The sequence below is a fragment of the Solenopsis invicta genome, chromosome 2, assembly GCF_016802725.1.
Source record: "Solenopsis invicta isolate M01_SB chromosome 2, UNIL_Sinv_3.0, whole genome shotgun sequence".
Taxonomy (NCBI): Eukaryota; Metazoa; Arthropoda; class Insecta; order Hymenoptera; family Formicidae; genus Solenopsis; species Solenopsis invicta.
In genome coordinates, this window is record NC_052665.1 from 8,648,431 (window position 1) to 8,667,998 (window position 19,568).

At 42.8% G+C, this 19,568-nt stretch overlaps 1 protein-coding gene across 3 annotated transcripts in view; it reads right to left on the minus strand.

Annotated features, from left to right (window-relative positions):
• The window catches only part of LOC105200743 (semaphorin-2A), a 340,397-nt gene that overhangs the window by 126,781 nt on the left and 194,048 nt on the right, over positions 1-19,568 (minus strand). The window contains exon 1 of one of the 3 annotated variants that reach the window (XM_011168435.3): positions 17,985-19,350. The exons of the other annotated variants lie outside the window; for them this stretch is intronic. Within the exon in view, the coding sequence (XP_011166737.1) occupies positions 17,985-18,165 (181 nt within the window). The 5' untranslated portion in view covers positions 18,166-19,350. Of the gene's footprint in view, positions 1-17,984; positions 19,351-19,568 lie in introns of those variants that run through there. 3 annotated transcript variants of the gene reach the window in all.

Sequence of the window (19,568 nt, forward strand, 5' to 3'; positions counted from 1 at the left end):
ACACCGCGTACTTAGAGATTAATCACTTCGTTTTTAATGATCATTTAAAACAATTCTGCGTATCGATTTTGGAAAATTGTTTCACCTAGCTCTATTCATTATCCTCTCGCTCTGCCTTCCATTTCATTCCGCTTTTAAAGTGAAGCAAAGAGAGAAAATCTGGTCATATTAAACGGTTTCTAAAAGAGGCCAAAAGTACCACTTTTGAAGGAGACCACGCGCCGCAACGGATGATGAGAGCGGACGAAAATTTCTGCATCCTTTTTTTGCGAGCGGAGAAAATAAGAACAGAAAATGAAAGAGAGAAGAAGAGAGGGGACAAAAATTTTAGCGAGGTATAGAGGTGCACAGTGTGACGCGCACGAATATCTCTCCTCTATTCCCTTTGCGATGGCGGTGCCAGTGTTAAGTACGTCTATTTAATGGAATTTTAATGTCGGTTTTTAAAGAGTCGACGATGCACAAAACACACCGGCCCTCGACGTTGCGCACGTACGGCCGAGTGCTCGACGCGTGTTGCGAGCCCAGTATCCGGCTGAAGCTCGCGGCGCCGCCGCCGCCGCCGCCGCCGCCGCTGCGGCTCCAAAAAAACATTTTAATTGTCGCTGTCGCGGTGCGGCAAATTTCTATACATACATTTCCCACATTCGGCCAGAGTCCCGTTGTTATTTTTAATTAATGCGGGCTATCGGGCCTGTTTTCGCGACTCGTCCGCAAAAATAATATCGTCAGCGAGACATTAATGTCGTGGAATTTTATTCACGTCGCTCGCATGCCTAATTAATTCGCATTTTTGCATCTTATTCGTCACATTCTAAACGTGAAAACTTTCGGGAGTGTGAACGAAACATTACAACCTAGTTTTCTTCACGCTATTTAATCCGCTGTGATTTTAAGCACGCAAATTAAGGTTAGAAATATATTTCTCTCTCCAAACGAATTCCCCTTTCAAACAAATTATCTTTAATCGTTGAAAATCATCGTCGCAATAAACTGAAATTATTGTGCCACAGTATCTTTTAAAAAAAATACGATATAAATACTGAAATATACGAATATTACGTTCCATTGAAAATATTGATATATAGAATAAATATAGTAATGGTATATTTCTATTTGTAGCTGCCCTGATATGTATAATAGCTTGATATTGAGTTTTAAAATTTTGATGTCGATTAAAGTTATTGTATTTATTGTCTGAAAAATAACCATGCATTTTTATCTTTCGCATTATTTATAAACAACGTATTACAGGAGAGGAAAAGAGAGAAAATTATATCTATTATCAGTTATAAATTTATTTTAAAAAACATTAGAAAAGTTATTTTTAATAAAAGCGCTCCTGTTTCTCTCGATTGCTTTTAATCCATCTCGAGCAGCCGGCACGTGCAGACGCTGCTGGAGCGTCTACCGGATCCGCGAAACGCACTGTAAGGGAATTACCAGCATCAACGGCGCCATTTATCCCGTTACTTTTTGCGGAGATCCCTCTTCTCGCGCGCTCGTAAATCCGACGTCGCGGCGCACGTCGACGATTTCGCACTTCGTACGACGGCGGCGGTGGCCCCGTTACAACTGCGCGTCTACGCGGACGACGTAACCATAGAGCGCCAAGACGAGATAGCGAGTTTATGTTCCGGCGAAATGTGCGCCGTGGGATCGCGTGTAATTCACCGGTCGGAGGAGCGGCCCGAAACGGAGTGCGAGATCGTTCGTCATGCCGAGCAGTCTGCGGGTCGTTCCATTCGCTCGCTGCGTTACATCGCCGTTAGCGTTCGGATGTAACTACCAAATTCATACGTTTCACTGACACGCTTTCAGACATTTCGTGCAATATCGACTTTGAATTTGCGATATCCGGATATCGTAACTTTGGCGAGAAACACTTCTCTCACCCTTTCTCGATTCTAAGAAATTTGCATCCTCACTAATATTCACGCGCCTTGTCAGCTCTTTGCACATAACTTGCCAACTTCTAGCCTCGTTAAATGAGCTTATATAAACGTGAGCGAACGTTTGCATTATAAACTTCACAGTAGCTAAAGCAATTAAATAAATTAAAAGCTTTGACGTAAAAAAATCAAGTTATTCGATTAACTTTTATATCCTACTAATAATATACAAATAGAATTGCACAGCGTTTTCATTACTGTTACGTTGGTAGCCTAAATTATGAAGTTTTAGCAATGAAATTGCTTTTAAAGTATTCAAAATACGTGGATTTATTTTGAAAGGTATTTAAAGCTGTTTTAATAAAAGCTTCGTTATTTCTCTTGATCGCTTTTAAACCATCTCTACTGTACCGAGTAGCTGGCACGTGCAGCTACTATACGTCTATCAGATCCGCGATTCGCACCGAGCTACCAGCATCAACGGCACTGTTTATTGCATAATTTATTTATACGATACTCCACGGCAGTTCGGGCGTATAATTCGTGCAGTTTCGTTGCGTCTTTCGCGTAGACTATATAGCATCTCCCATCGAGGCATTTAAAATAATCTCGGTGATTTAATTTTGATAACGAAATTAAGATAAATCGCTACTAGTTTATCGCCCATAGATGAAATTACATCATGCCAAGATCGATTGAAAGGAGGAGTAGTTTCGAAGTATCGGAAAAGAGAGAGTCGAAGGCAATCGTTAAAATAATCGAATAACTCGATATTCACTTTCAGTAGAGTTCGATAATCATCAACGTTCAAAGAAAGTTAGGTATTCCCTGGCAATAAGGCGAAAGTTTAACGAGCACCCGCTCACGTTCACGCCCAGGGGTCAGAAAGACTATTCGAAAGTTTGATACCAATAAAATAATTTCAACGCTTCTAATGGTTACCATAATTATTCTTTTTCCTATAGTATTCGATAATTCGTAAATGCATAATACATAAATCTATTATACGTTTAATCGCAAGATTTGAAAATCTTTTTTTCTTTTTTTTTTTTAAATTTCTCATTTTATACATATATCACGAGTACTCGCAACGTTTTATAAATATTTCAATAACGTTCAAGTAGTATTGTAGAATTGCGTATTGGAGTACGTTGTGATCCATTCAAAATTTTCTACGTGAATGAATAAAAATTTTACCATGGAGCGGAAGCGCGTCCGACCAGAGAAGGCCATTCTTTTCAGTGCGATGAGATGGGAGTTTCGGGAAATAATTTGAAATTTAATTAAAACTGCTATTTACCCGGCGGATCAACGGGGGCGACAGTACGAACGATGGAAACGGGAAATGGCACGAGAGGAAATTTTTTTCTCGCCAGGAGTCTCCAGGCAAAATAGCTGTATGATTACCAGTAAACAGCGCCGGAGAATAAAGTAATTTGCCAGCAAGGGAAAACGAAATTTTCCGATTATTTCAATTTATCATTCGCAATTTTTGCTCTCTATTCCCTATTTCACGCAGGCTATATTCCAGCTTCTCCAGAATGCCCAGTATAATATATTAAAATAAAACTCGATACTTATTTCCTTGGAATTTTGCAAGAAGCATTTTGTTTACATGTACACAGTGAAGTGCTATTATTAAAATTAATTTGTGACTTTTAAATAGCGACACGAGCTAACGATTGTTCCGCTTGAGCGGGCGTTAATGCAGGCGCGAGAGAGAAGCGCAGCATCCTATTATCGTTCCGAAGCTTTGAGCGCGTACGTGCCTTTTCCGAAGATTTACCGAAGCTTGCGCCAGCTAAACTCGCAGAGGCTGCTGCCGGCGTTTTCTCGGCACGATGCACGGGGGGATTCGTGTTCTCGAAGCGTGGCGTCGCGCCACACCGCGCCGTCGTCGTGCGAGAACTCGGACGACGAGCACACGCGAAGGAGCACAGCCGGAACAGCGAGGCGACGTAGGTCTCGTAGGTAGGTACTCGCCCGACTTACAATTAAATGCCGACTTCACGGCTGCTTACGGCCAAAATTTATTTCCATTGCGCGGGGAACGGCCGACGGCAGTCTGCTAATTACCCGCTCGCCGTTTAACCGTCTCGTAGCACGTAAGGAAACGAAATGCTCGCAACGCCGCGAGAAACGCGAGCGAGGTAGACGCCGCGCGCCGCCGGGGAAACTTATTAGCAATGGAGTTTACGATTTCCCTCCTCTGCTCTTAACAACGTTCTCTCTACCCGCAGGTACCCTTACGGTCAACGAGATGTCTAATTCAGGCGCAGCCTCCCCATCGCGCGCCGTGCGATTTTCGCTAATAACGCAGCTTCGCCGCGGTGTCGCGATTCCGCAGAAACGCGCCAGCCGTGTAATTCCCGTTGATTTTCACGCTCGAGATTACCGCGCGAGCGAACGCGAGACGCCGCGTTTAACGAGATGCCGCGGCGTATTTGCAACGCAAAATTTCGATAATTCGAGTTTCATCCTTATACGCGAGTTCGCTTTTCCGAAAACGCTCTGCAGCGTTACAAACTTATCCAGTAACGAGCACGTCATAAATAATTATTGCCGTCAGCATGCGGCTTATCATAATTTCGCCATTTATATTCCTCTTCGTGGTAATCAACACGTGTCCCTGCGCCGCCGATGTTTCCGTCACGAGACAGGACGACATGTATCGTCTTAGTACTTGAGCTCGTTTCACGCTCGCCGGAACAAGCACCCACGAATTTATAAGGGCGGCCGATCGAAATAACCGCTTTAACGCCGTCGCCGGCAGCGTCGGCTGCACAGGGTCGAAATCATTCCCACGAGCATCCTTCGTTCCGGTGGTGGGATAATCAAGCGCGTTGGAGAAGAGACCAGGCCGCGCACTCCCACCGACGAAACGAGAATCGTGTTGGTTACGACCGCGAAAGCTCCGCTGTCCGCGTATGGGAGAACGTAAACGGATGGGCGCCAAAAAGGATTCGTGTACGCGTTTATAATTTCCGAGTATAGAGCACAAGAGCACCTCGCGAGAAACGTCTTGGTAGATCAAGGGAGCACGTCACCGGTATTACACCTGGATATTCTTAATGCTTTGTTAGGTGTTACGCTATGTAACTAAATACAAAGTTGCGCGTAAACTCGATACCGTCGCCAGGAAACAAAGATCTAAATAACACAGAGTACGATGCTCGAGTAATTTATATTCATAGAGAAGTTAACGATTCAATAATTAAATAATCTATATTTCCGTTTTCAGGTCTTAAATATCTGGACTCGCAAAATCAGTTTCCTCCGTGCACTGAAGGAAAAATTACTGAATTTTAATAAATATTATTTGAATAATACTAATGAAATTATATATATTATATTTACTAAATATAAATATATATTTATTTAGTACAAGAACCACTAATTTAACTCAAGCATTATTTCTTTTTACAGGGTAAATATTTATGTACCGTAAGTGAATATTTCATTAGTACTATTCGAATGAATAATTATTAAAGTTGAAAAATTGTCTCAATGCAACCATTTTCCTAAAATTATACTCGAATATCATAGGGCGTCTCGGTACCTCTAATAATTACCCTGAAATAGTCTCCACTAGATATTCCAGAGCGATCGATCGCACTTCAAAGTTCCGAAGAAGAGGATTGAGGTAAGGCGAAATGCAGCTGCAGCTGCAAACCCAGCACAACATTAAGGACATACCGCAGCGAGAGCGAACCTGGCAGTATTACTCGACTAATCACTTTGTAACATGGTCGAGCTAGACTCCTTCGGGGTTGAGTAAGATGAACAAGAAGAACGGGGGCGTGGTAGTGGTGGTGTTTCTTGGGAGTCGGTCGAGGGTGTTGGAAAGAGGTGAGACAGGCCAACAAACCGTGCCAAGTGCCAACTTCTCTTGTTAGAGAACAATTAAGAAATGCAGTGTTGCAAGTACAGAGTCGGAAAGATAGGAAAAAGCTCGGTGTTTTCACGCGTGCCAACACGTATATACGCCGCTCCAGCAGAAGCTTGTCCCTTTTTATGTGTTTCGTGGATAAATTAAAATCTTTGTACTATTTCTGGAAAATTGCAAGTGAAAAATAGAAATGAGAAAAATGTAGGAAAACGTTAGTAAAAAGGAAGTCGGTTGTTCGTTACAATGTCTGAGACGATATTACATCGTATAAACCGCGCGGACACATTGCAATTTTCGTATTATGCAATTTATTTCCATTATACTTGCTAATTTTCGCCAATTTTAAATTCGCGCGTACGTGCGGATTTATATACTTTAATTATCACCGGCTATAGACGTTCCTGCTATATTTCAACTATCCGCAAATGATCAGAATTTTAATTAGAATAATTTATTAATAACAATTTGTCCGTATATTGCGAAACAATTAATTTGCATCCAAATGGATCACCCCCAATTCGGTTGTGTTGTGTTTTAATTAAGCGCACAAAATATTCTCGATTCTATATTTGCCATGTCAATAATTGCGATTGTATCGTTTCCACCGTCCTACTATTAATAATTATACGTTTCTTTCTTTCATGACAATTACGTACCAAACAGACATTAATTTGGTAACAACATAGCGAGATTACCTGTTTTATTTAAATCATACGAAAACGCTCGTAACGAAACGATTTATAGGTAATTATATTTGCACAATATTCACTGCATAATCTAAGATAACTTTACGACAAAGAAGAGAGAAGACAAAATAAAAAAAAGAGTTCATCATTCTGATAAACGATAAAATGTTACGTCTCAACGTGCATTTGACTTATGGAAACAATTTTCCCGTGCACATTCGTACGATCCCAAAAAGGTTGTCCCCAGAATCGTAGATAATTTTTACAGCATAGCTTACGGAGAGGGTATTTTCAAGGTCTCGCGCGACAATGTGGTCCCGGTATTGTACACATCGGTATCGGATTTGATGGTGCCATGCGGTCGTGTTACGCACGCCGGTACAGGTCGTTAGGGAGGAGCGATCCCCGGCCCTTTCGTCCGGCCATTACGAAGCATTAACTGGCCCCGTTGACTATCACCCCCGTGGCAACGGTTATAATACTTTTTTTTTTCGTTCGACGGCGATAGCGCATGGTTTCCAAGCGAAGCCAGTTTCCAATTCCCCTTTGTTGCTATGAGCTTCATCGCCCTCGCCCTCGCGAACGCACATTCCCAAAAACTTCCTCGCCTTCGATCAACACGTCGGTCACGAAGCAGCCCGAGAGCCCGGAGAGCCGAGAGTAAAACTTTGCGCGCTAGCCTCAGGGAACGCCCTAGTCATTATCATTCGTCGCTGAACGAGTTGTCACGAAACTTTTTGGGGCAGAATGTTGGTTTCTGTAATTTCCCAGGCAACATCCAGCCTGGAAATTACAATTTCGCGTAATGCACGGCCACTGTTGACAAAGACGGAACGCGCGGCTAGCGCAAACATTTGGCACGGGTTAGAGGTCGTAATACGTACCTGTAGCACCGGAGGACGCGACTGTAAAGTAATTAGCTCCGCTGGTCGGACATTCGTGCCTTGAAGGCCAGACTGTGCCTTCTACGATTTTATGCCGTCTGGACGTCTCAAAGTAATAATAAACTTTAAAGTAATTAAGATATATCGGGCTCCCAATTACGGCTTGCTGCGAGAGAGGGGGCGCGATATCTCCCTCTCGCACTTTTCGCAAGATATACTTTACGGCTGGCGGCGCGGCGCCGCCGACTTTTCAACGACTTCGATCAAAGTCACTGCGATTAATTTCACGTTGAATAAATTAGCGAGCTCGGGCTGTTAAGTAATCCAAAGTCGCGCAATGTCAATATTCATTAAATAATATAAATGATATTATGAAGTTTCGCGAAGGGAGAAAAGGCAGAGTTACGCCACTCGTATTTCAAAATCGAGAAAGATATGCTAATGAAGAAACGAATATATCTTATCCGAGTATGCGCTTCCCCCTCCCCCCTCCCTCCCGTGTGCGTGCGTGTGCATCACGACAAACGAAAATGCTCGTACGGCTAAGAGCCTCTAATTTACGTGCCATCGTGCAATTATCTTTTCTTTTTTACTACCTTCGTTCTTGAATCGCAATCGCAGCTTGATGACCATTGGCCGGATGTTCGGTGCAGGACTAGAGCGTAATGTGTAATCGGTGCACGAAATGCATGCATGCGAGATAACCTTGCACGCGATTATTCATCACGGTGGTTTGTGCGTACGTCGCCGACAGACAGACGCACGGACGAACTATCGCCTACAAAAGTCCGAAGTACTCTGCAAGTGTACGTACCTGACCCTCGAGATCGTGGTAATTGAGTGCGAATTCCACGACGACGGCGCGTCGGCTGCTTTTTATTGCCGGTCGTTAGTGTAATTAAATCCTCGCTGCTCACGAATAAGGACCGTGTTGAATGTAATCGTAAATTTATACGCCGAAATGGAGAGACGCTGCTAGACGAATCGAAACGATCGTTACACATTTGTTTTACTTCCTGACTGTGCGCTTTTTTCGAAAGAAATAAAACTTATTTTATTAACGATATCCTTGGAAAAGTTAATTAAAACACATTGATAAACTGTTAAATAAACTCAATTGCTTATTACGTATAGAGGAAATGTTGTAAAGATTAAAACGATGAGATAAACTTTTTCTTCCGCCCGCAGAATTGCAGGATTCGCAAATTAGAGAGAAGTAGAAAGAAAGAAAAAAGAGAAAGAAAAATAGCCTAACGTGTCGATCAGAGAACAGCAACAAGAGGCAAGTGACGGTGGCTAAGACAGCTCTTATATCGCGGATGTGTTGATATCGGTCGTAACAATTTATTCAGTCGGTGGAGAACACGAAGGGAGAGCACGGAGGTGCTTTCGGCGCGGGGTCTCGTCATCTTTTTTCTTTTCAATATCGCCGTTCGAGATAAAGCGAGATTCAATTTCCTGTTTCTGTCTCTTTTCTCTCTCTCTCTCTCTCTCCCCCTTTTTCGCTCTCTTCCTCTTTCCTTCCCTTTCACCTGCTCTCTTTTTCTCACGCTACGATCTGCGAACGACTGAAACCGTGCGGTCTGAAATTCCTGTGACGAACAGATATCGTCCCTCGACTACTCGAGAGGGTGGAGTTGAGATAACTTCGAATACGTGAAAAGGTTCCGAGGGTTCATGGAGTACTACGCGACTTATATCGGGGATTTGGTACGTGCGTGCGCTCGGAGGGTGGAAGAGGGGTCGGACGATTAGGTGACTAACCCTCTGTTTGTACGGTGAAGTATTCCGATAACAGTGGGTCCCCCTATCAACGATATCTCTATCAACGATATCTCTGTGTCTCGTTTATTGATACAGGACAATTAGCCTGTCTGCCATCGAAGCGCAACAGAGATCCTTATTGAAGCCCACTTGAGATTATTGAAACACAGTGGGGATATGATAACTTTGTCTACCATTTAAATTTGCATTTGTCATATAACAGTTCCGTACTGCAAACAACTTCGTAATAGATTCATGTTATTCCACTCAATTTTCCTATCAATTTCACAGTATGCTTTAATATCTGTTTATTTAGCTTCACCTCTTTTATTCAAAAACAAAACATATGAAATTCAAAACATTATGTTTTTGGTTGGAAAAATAACTTAATATTAAAATAAACATACCCAAATGTCTAAACATAACAGATATTCGTTAATATTAATATTAATATTCGTTAATATTAAATTCGTAGTGATGAATCAATTTGACCTATTTTTAATCATTCCTGCATGTCGCCATGGCTCTTATTAGATGTGTCATTAATTTAACTAAAAGAATGAAGTTAAACAATTTTATTCAAGAAATGTTAAATTTAACTCAACTTTAGTTTATTAATTAATATATGCATACATTAATATAGACACTACTTTGAAATTAAGCATTTTAATCAATGCAATGGATTGATTAGAGATTGTTCTTTAACTACATATTTTATGTAAAAAGAATAAATTTTGACGTACATAGAAGTTAAAAAAAAACAAAATGTTATTGAACTTAAAAAATTAATTTAAATTTGACTCTTTAATATTTAACAGTGCACTTTTTATAAGCAACATTCAGGAATAATAAAATTTTGCCATTTCAGTATCTATCTTCAGTACTATCTTTCGCTTTTTAAATTCAATTTTTGAAAAATGACAGAATATTGAAAGGAAGGTGACAGTCCAGTCAAATTCATATCCGAGGTACAGTTTTGTTGAAATATCTAAAAATTTAGTCACATACATATCTAAAAATAACTTTTTGTTGGACCCATGAAAATAATAATATAGGACGCTCAAGCATGATGAACAGTGCTGCAAATAGTTTTGACGTTTTCAATCAGCTTGAACGCACAAAATAATCATATTTTGTTCGTCTGACTCATAATTATTTTCAGATCCATATCTAAGTAAATTCTTGAATATTTTAGAGCGCGAAATCTTTTTCTCCTAGTACATTTTATTATCAAAAAACTAATTTGTTTTTTATATTTATCTAATATTTCTGATTATCTGAATATCGACTTTCTGTTTCGGAAATGTTCAATATAAAGATGCAAATTATCTAAAATTCATAAAAAAAAAAAACAATACGCCAGTTCGTTAATCGCAACGATAAAAGAAATGATAATTGACAATTACTATCTCTACCGTGATGTCATAAAATTACGCTTTTACTTCCGAGAGTTTCCGTTTCTTACATTTGCGTCTGCTACTTCCCGAAGTACCTGTCGTTAAGAGCCAAGCTGCATCGACCAAAAAAGCCATATTAGTGTACACGCACTTGACTGCGTGTGCAAAAATGCTTATCGAATGCAACGACGCGGCGTACACGGATGTGTCGGCCGCAGGTAATCGCCTCGAAATCTCGTTAAGCAGCGTGAAAGAACTTAAGACGCCGTTAAGATCCGTCGCTCGAGGGCTCGTAGTACTCGAGGTGCAAGAATGTAATATCCGCGTGTGGTTTACAGCGCGACGGCCAACGACTTACTCAGCTGTAAAACTAAGACGCGAGATTCCGCGTCGAGACGAGATTTCGCGCCATCTCGGTGGGGCGACATAATGCTCCCACGCTCGGCAAATAATATTAATTTTATCAGTAACGGCAGGGTTTCCCGTGTGCGGGGATCCCATGACGGTGAATTTACGACGGTTATTACCGGCGCTGATCATACTCTTCGTCGGGCGTAATTACCAGGACGGCACCGTGATCCTTTTCGAATCACATAAATGACGGGGGGAAAGGCAATCTCATTTCCGTCCGCCTCGTGACTATTTTAAACATTACGGAACGCGGAAAACATTCCCGATTATTTTTATTATTCGATCGATACGTACGGATCGACGGAGCGCAGGAGAAATTAAATTTTTTAGTGCTACCGCGTAATCCATTTCGCTTTCTCTGTTAACGCGTCATTGCGAAAATCTCCAGTGTCCGAGCAAAATCGTCGTCGAAACAACCGAGCCACCGCGCGGGCGCGTTATAGCCTCATTATTCCCTTTATCCGTGAAAAGATATTCACGGCGACGAAATCGTCTTGTCCCACGAGCGCAGGCATTATACCTTCGCGCGTTTACACCGCCAAAGTACAAAGTGTTTTCTGGAGCTATAAAAGAGCGAAAAAGAATGAATAAGCGCGGCGGAAGGAGGAAAGATCTACCCGTCCCTCTCCTGTCCCTTCTCGCTATATCCTTCAGAGTGCACGTAATCCTGTCGTTGGAATATCCGACATCTCTCGACACGCTCGCCGTCTTCGTCGCGTTTCACGTAACTCTTTGTTCCGCGTTTCGCGCAGAACGCCGCGCCGCGCCGCGCCGTGCTCTAACCGGAGTTTATGTCGCGAGCGGATTTCGCGCTGAAGAAAAAAAAGTGAAAGCTAATGCCACTAAACTGCTCCTTTCGGACGAGAAACGTGTAAGCTGTCAAACATACGCGAGTCCGGCTACGAATGCAAAGAGAGAGAGAAAGAAAGAAAAGAAAGAAACGTCTGTTTAATTTAATTCGCACTTGCAAAACTCTTTGTATGCGGACAGGAATTAAAGTTCGTACGAGCTCCTCGAATCCGATTAAAGCGGCGATTAAAGCAAAGCTCACGCGACGACGGGTTTAGGTTAAACGGCCGAAAACTCGTCGTTCTTCGTTTTCTCCCCGGCATACCGTAATACCCGGCAAGCCGCTGCTATGCGTTAGAAAACGCCACGCGATTACGTGAAAGCGACGAAGAAGAAGTTACCAACTATTCCTCGCGCTCGCGAATCGATCGTAGGCGGCTATCTTACTCGTTTGGGCACAGATTTGCACTAACACTTCGCTCGTGACTCGGGCTTCGGGATTTCGCAACAAAGTTCCCACTTTTGTGTGCACGCCCACAACGAACGCGCGAACTTGGGTCGTGTCTTCGCGCTGCGCGTCGTCCTCGACCTCCGTCGCTCTTTATCCACCGCTTCCCATCCTCCGCGCTCCCCGACGTGCCCTCCGCCGACGCCACGTCTCGCGTGCTTTTTTACCTCTGAGGGGAGAACTTCCAGAGCATCGACTGGCGAGGAAAAGAAAAAGAAAATAATAAAAAAAAAGTAGAAGCGCAGCTAAGAATGGCACGAATAATGCATAGTAGGAATTAATCGAATCCCCCGGCGCTTTTTTGCCACGCGGCGTCGTCGTCGCGTCGCGACGCCTCGCTCGTACGATCGAGGCTCAAGTCATTCCCTTCATGCGCGCACCGGCTAATCAAAAGGACTCGGAGAAATAATTTCCAAGAGTCCGCGGCAAGAGGGTTATGCCCCGCTCTTTCACTCGGTGTAACTCGAGCAAGACTCGCGCGGGCCTTTTCAAAGAGAATAATTCGACCGCGGTGTATCCGCGCGCTGCCGCCGTCGCCACCGCCGCGCGGTACGAAAGCTCCCGAGCTGATTCCGATGGTCTGACTTCGCTGGCTTTCCAAAGGCAATGTCTCGGCATTCATGCTGACCCGCCCGACCACAGGAATGCGCGGTTCCGAATACCGCGTACCGGATGAGTCTTAGCTGCGGTCGCTCATTACGCAGCTTTAACGGAAGCGATAGCGGACGAGAAAGGGAGAGACAGACAGCCGGGCCGAGGCGGAACCGGACGACCGGTAGCGAGACGCAGTTGACTCGTGAAGCTTTTAATCTCGAAAATCTTTAGAACCTTCGGGCGACCAAAGGAAAACTTTCGTAGTCCGTCCGGTACTCATGACTGGCCGAACCACCGCCCCGCTTCTCTTCGCTTTTCCCTCTTCTCTTTGCCCAGTTACTTCCGCAAACATCACTCGCAAATCTCTATGCAGTGCAAAGAGAGCATTGCCACTCGAACTTCTCGGATTTACCGACGAATTAGGGATCTGTAATCTGCCGCGAAATAAATCGGTTTCAAAAGACAACTGGAAAAAAATTGAATATGCTTAGGGTCTGAGCAGAATGACCGTAATAGAGTCGTAGTCGCGGTCGTAAATCCAACGCACAAACAACTGACGTTAATCGATACGATACGATTGATGATTAACGCAAATGTCATTTGTTTGTACATTGAACTTACGACTATCTTCCTGCCCAAGCTCTTAAAAATTTATGTACTTTATTTAAACCAGGGATGGGCATTATTCAATAACTTTTTATTTAAATAATAAAAATTTAAAACTTTAAAAATTTTAAACTTAAAATATAATTATAAGTCACTTTTTCATTAAATGATGAATACAAATTTATTCAGTCACTTGTGAATAATGAAGAAAGATCTGATATTTAATATTAAACAAAATTAAATTGATATCTCTAATGTTTCTGAACGCAGGAAAGTATTTATTCCTTTTTCAAGAGTGACGAAATAATAATTAAATTTTTATTCGTCATTTTCAAGTAGCTGAATAATGATTAAATTTTTATTCATCATTTATAAGTAACCGAATAAGAAATAAATTTTTAATCATTATTCAATGGAAATAAAAATTCTGAATAAACATTTATTTATCAATTGTCAATCGTTAAATATCAATCATGCTCGTTTCTGATTTAAGCTATGGATCCAAAAGACGATTTAGCGGTAAATAAAAGCAAAGTTAAAATAAGACTTTTTTGTTCCAGGTCAATGGTATCTTCAATGGTATCAATGGTATCTTCGGAGAGGCATAGTTTAATACAACGGGACATAGTCGCACGGAGTTTGGCGCAACTTCGTTATACACGCATATATACGACGGGTTACACGTCAAATATGCGTGCAAATTGGATCAGCAGATCGGTTTGAGAAGCCCGTCGAAATTAATATCCGTTCCGTTAGTTGCCAGAGATCCGATACGAAGGGCTTAGAATGCATGATCACTTGGTGGTGTAGACGCCTGCCCGCAAGTACAGATTAGATCAATGCGATGTGTTGTGCTTGAATACAGTATACATTAGGTACACGTATCGAGCCTTAACGCAGCACATTCACGACGATATCAATCAACACGCTGCCCGATGACGAATCTTGCGAATGCCTATTGGTGCGTGCTTTGACTCTCAACTTGGTCGCCGCGCGATATTTCAAATGACAAGAACTGTTTGAGAAATCCGAGTATCTTATCGCGAATATAGCACTGAAGACACGATCAAATAACGATTACGCGTCAACGACGGAGTGTTGTTGACGCATTATGTGTCCGCATGCATATCTCGCACCGGAATTTACGTCATAGGCCAAACATCGTCGCGCGAAATAAGATGAGATACATTCGCTCTGCAAACGCTCACAAGCGATTTCGTCGGTACCCCTTCAGTACTCGCGCAACATACGGCTACACAATTAGCCGACGAATAACTTCGAAACAAGTGTCGCAGAATGCTACCAGTTACGCCGCGCTTCACGAAGCCCCGAAACTTCGTGCCAAATATTTGCGCGAACGCGAAACCGGCGCATTCCGCATACACACGCGCATATCCCACCGAAAGAGCGACGCATTACAAGGACAATAACCGCGCCATTGTAATGAAAATTCCGCCATTGGCGCGACAGGAAAACAGACCGGCGGAGTCCGGCCGCAAATCCTCCAAAAAGTTCTTCAGAAAATGCTACGCTCGTAGAGAACGCGCCGAAGCACGTAGGTTACTCGCGTACGTACACGTGTGCGTCCGCGTTCACGTGTGTGTACGAGATGCGCTCGTAAGCAGCGGTGTCTCCCCAGCATGCGGTCTCTTGCTTATACGTAACACACGCAAAGAGCCGGCACGCACCGGCGATGCTCTCCACACTCAGCTTCCACGGCCCAAGCAAGCAAGCAAGCAAGCAAGCTAGCAAGCCAGCCAGCGAACCAGCGAGCCAGCCAACCAAGCGGGCAACCGTCCGACCAACCAACCGACCAACCGACCATTCCACATTCCATTCGACGGTTCTCTCTCCCCCGACACCATAATGAAGTCAGCCCGGCGTTCTAAGCTCCGGTAATATCACGTGGCAGGGCACTCCCCGAGATAATATTGGTGATGTATGCTAACGGGCATTTCGTTGCCCGTGCGTTTTTACGTTCCACTCGTACCGTCCATTCTCTTAAACGATTTAGCGCGAAGCGAGAAAAGAGATGGGATAAAGAGGAGAGGGGGGGGGGTCAGCATCCCCCAAGAAAAACGCCGGGATATTTAATAGTTGGTGTATATCGCGGCGAAAAGCGTTTTTCGCACGTATGTCAAGCGAGCCGTAACCATCGGCGGTTTTGTCAACTCTCGACTCGGTCGAGAGTCATAAATCGATCGAGATAACAAAAAATAATTTAAATTTATATTTTGCGAGTCTTTTTAGAGAATTACTGTGCCATTGATAAAATTCGTAATTTCGAAAAAAAAGAGGAGTAAGGTTTTCCTGTGATTAATTTCGCGTAAAGTCCGTCTACCTGCATCAAATACGCTGATTGTATTTCATTAAACGTAGGTGTGAGCGATTGAGTTTGCTCGTTCGCACAATTTGTACTGCAAATGGCTGGTCGACGCAATGAAACGGTCCCGGAAGTCACAATATTTAATTTGGAGGATTGCAAATTAATCACGATCGATATCCTGGTATAAAAGTTGTACAGCAATTGCCTATCGGTTGTCGCGAATGAAATGCATCACGATCGTTGTTATAAATAAAAAAAAAATATACGACAAATCGTGCAAATGAAATGCACTCCGTTGTCAGATAAAATCTCAAAAATGTTTACGCTATTAATTAACTATCTCATGTACGAAATATCATGGCAATACACAAAACATCTTTTTTTTAAACAATCAAAAAATCCTAATGATCATAACTAGATCCTGGTGCTGATATTTCTTGTAATTTTATTTACATTTTTATACATAACGTCTAGAAAAAATTTGTGTTTAAATTGAAGAAATCGTTTTTTTAATTTTGGCTTTTTAAATTGAAATAAAAATAGGTTTAAGAAAAATAAAAATTTATTTGATTTCAAGAAATGAAATTAATCTTTTTTAAAGTAAATAAATTTGTTCACACATAAATAATTTGTTTAATTTAGAAAAGTAATTTTATAATTCAAAAAAGTATTGACGGAAAAAAAATATTATAATATTGTACGAAATAATTTAGTTGTTCTGGAGTTAAAAATATATTTCTTTCATTTAAAAAAAAAATTTCTGTTGTCCAACTAAACTAATTCTTTAATTCTAATAAAAGAAACAACCAAAAAATTTCTTTAAATCAAAGAAACTTTTCTTTAAACGTATAGCAATATACAAATTTCTTTGATTCAAACAAATATATTTTGATTCAAAAAAACTTTTCTTTGAGTGAACATGTTTAGGAAAGTCGAAAGGTCCGATTTTTAGCTAAGGTGTTATTTTTTTACAACAAATTCTTTACAATTTTCTAGAAAGAAAGGGTTTTCATTGGCATCACTGCCATATTAAATGCTTGTTAGCATCATTTATTATAAAATTGATTATCAATTTAATAACGCAATATTTCCCGTTCCGGGAAGAATTGTGTTTTATAAGACTGAAAATTTATTCGGCGGGTAGTTTCGCGAACTTGAAAATGTATGTAAAATCACACAAGAAATATCGGCACTTGGATCTACACTCACAAGAGAAAAGTTTCTTCAAGTAAAAAAAATTGTTTGAATTAAAGAAGTGTATTATTATACGGCTAAAGATAAGTTTCTTTTGAATTTGAAGAAATTTTTTGGTTGCTCTTTTTATTAAAAGAATTAAAAAAATAATTTGATTATTCACAACACAAATCTTTTCTTAAATGAAAAAACATATGTTTAAAACCAGAACAACTAAATTATTGCTAACATTTCTGTCAGTATTTTCTTTGAATTAAAAAAATTATTTGTTTAAATAATTTAAATAATTAATTAAAAAAAAGATTAATAACAAAATTTGTTGAAACAAAATAAATTTTTATTTTTCTCGAAGGTATTTTCACTTCAACTAAAAAAAACATCAAGTTAAAGAATCGATTTCATCAATTTAAACACAATTAACTTTTCTCTGGGTGTAGCTATAACCGATAAAACTTCTCGATTGTTTATATCGGTTTTCACATGTCGGTTTAAGTTCTCCTCTTGTTACTAAGATTCGTTTTTTAGTCTCCACATGTCTCTCCCTCGGCTGATATCAATATTGCGCGACCATAACAAACGTTGCGTAATTTATTCCAGCGCGGATTACAACTATCGCGTCGTTCGGAGTTTCCTGCATATAATTATCTTCCCAAACGTGCGTGCGCGAAGAGCACGACGTGAAACCCGTTTCTGCGTTCGTCGCTTCGGACAGCAACATTCGCCGGTCGATGAGAAAACGAAAAATCACGGTACCACGTGGCACCGCTATCACCTCGCTATCGCCTCGCGCTCTTCCGTTTCCGCTTCCGCCCGAGCCTGGCCTACCGTAACCAAAATGAGCTGGGCTTGGTTCGAATATCGTATTCACGCGAATATTGCCACGCAATTATTGCCCCACGCTCATTGAGCATAGGTATCTAGCGATAATCACCCATCGTACAATCGTCGAGGCGGACGTTCGTCGATCGTCAAGCGACGTTAATGCTCTTTTTACGACGCGCCACTAATCGCAAATAGCGAAAACTATTAGGGGATTCGTCTAACCTTTGTGATGCCTAAGATGAGAACGTCCGCAGCAGGGTTGCTCGAAATATGCGTGTCCGGGGTGGGCGCCGGCGGGCCTGCTGGCCGCGCTGGGACCCAGAAGTTGTCCCAGGACAGCTGCGAGAACAGCTGCCCTAACCACCGTTGTCATGGCGTCCGACAGTAGCCTCTGCCTCTGCATGGTCACGGGCAAATAAAAACACTTTTGCACTATCCTTCGCGCGCTCCTTCCCTCTCACTCTTTCTCTCTTGAGATCTGTCGAGAAACGACGAGGTCCTCGCGGTCTGCTCCTACCTCTGGCAATTTCGGAGCATTTCGCGCGAAACGTCACGGCACGGCACGGCACAACTGTCACTCCGGTACGTCCGATCCCGGGCCCCGAAACGAAACTTACAAAAGACCGCGTGGGCCGCGACGCCCTGGCCTTGAGTAGAAGAAGATAGAGTCTCCGGCCGCAGCGTGGTTGTTGCCCTTTGCCGCTGGCAACGACGACGGCCGTTCACCGGCCGTGTAAAGCGCGTCTCTCTTCCTTTCTCGCTCCCTCTCTCTCGGCTCGTTCGCCCCTACCTTGTCCTGTTCCTGCGGCAGGTACACTCCAAGATAGAAACTCGACCGCGTGTTGCTCCGCGCTCTCTCTCTCTATCTTTTTCTTCTTCTCGCAGCTTCTCTCCGCGTTGCCTTCTCCTTCTTCCGCGCTGTTTCGACAGGACAAAGGAGTTCTGTTTCCTTCGCCTTTTACTCCCTCTATACAATCCGGTGCCCTTAAGTCGCAGGTTAGGTCCACGGAACGATGAACGGAGTCTCGTCGATGGCACAAACGCAGATTCTACGAGAATTTTCTCATTTCCCTGAGCATCTGACAATGTTATCTTACGAATTGACCATTTAAAAACGTTTCTTATCTCTCGTCAGCAGCGTCCGAGGTCATCGCGCGTTGTAATTGTTACGACGCTTCTTGGCGAGTAGCACGCAACGCCATGTCCGAATCGGAGTCGTGTGAGAGTTACCAACTGAGAAAATCTTGATTAACTAAATATAAAGAACGAGACGCGTACGATGGTCACATCTGTTGCTCGGAGTCGGCGGAGCTCGGAGTCCACGGAGATTGCCGTTCTCTATCACGCGTCGAACATTCTTACGGTGTTGGACGAGTAATTGCAGACGCGACGCGACGTTGGCGACACACCGTGCATCCGTCACAACATGATTGAGCCGCCGATTAAATGCTGAAAAGCCAAGGGCGAAAAAGGCGCACGTCGCGAAACCGTCGACCAGACTGCGTTTTTACTCGAGCGGCGACGAACGACGATTGCGTAGACCTCCCTCATTGGAGGCCGCGGCACGACTGTTACCCTCTGAACGTTGCCGCGTTCAGTCGCGCTCGGTGTCGCTCGGCCGACGTCGGCTCCACTCGGTCGGAGCTGCTCCAAAGTCGTGCCGCACGACTCCTATGTGATCCATCCACGGCGCGGCGACCGACCGCGCTCTCCCTCTCCCCCCCCCTCTCTCTCTCTTTTTGCAATCCGCGTTACTCGCTTGCCGCGAAGAGGCGAGGAAGCGTCAGCCCTCGATATTTCTCGTAA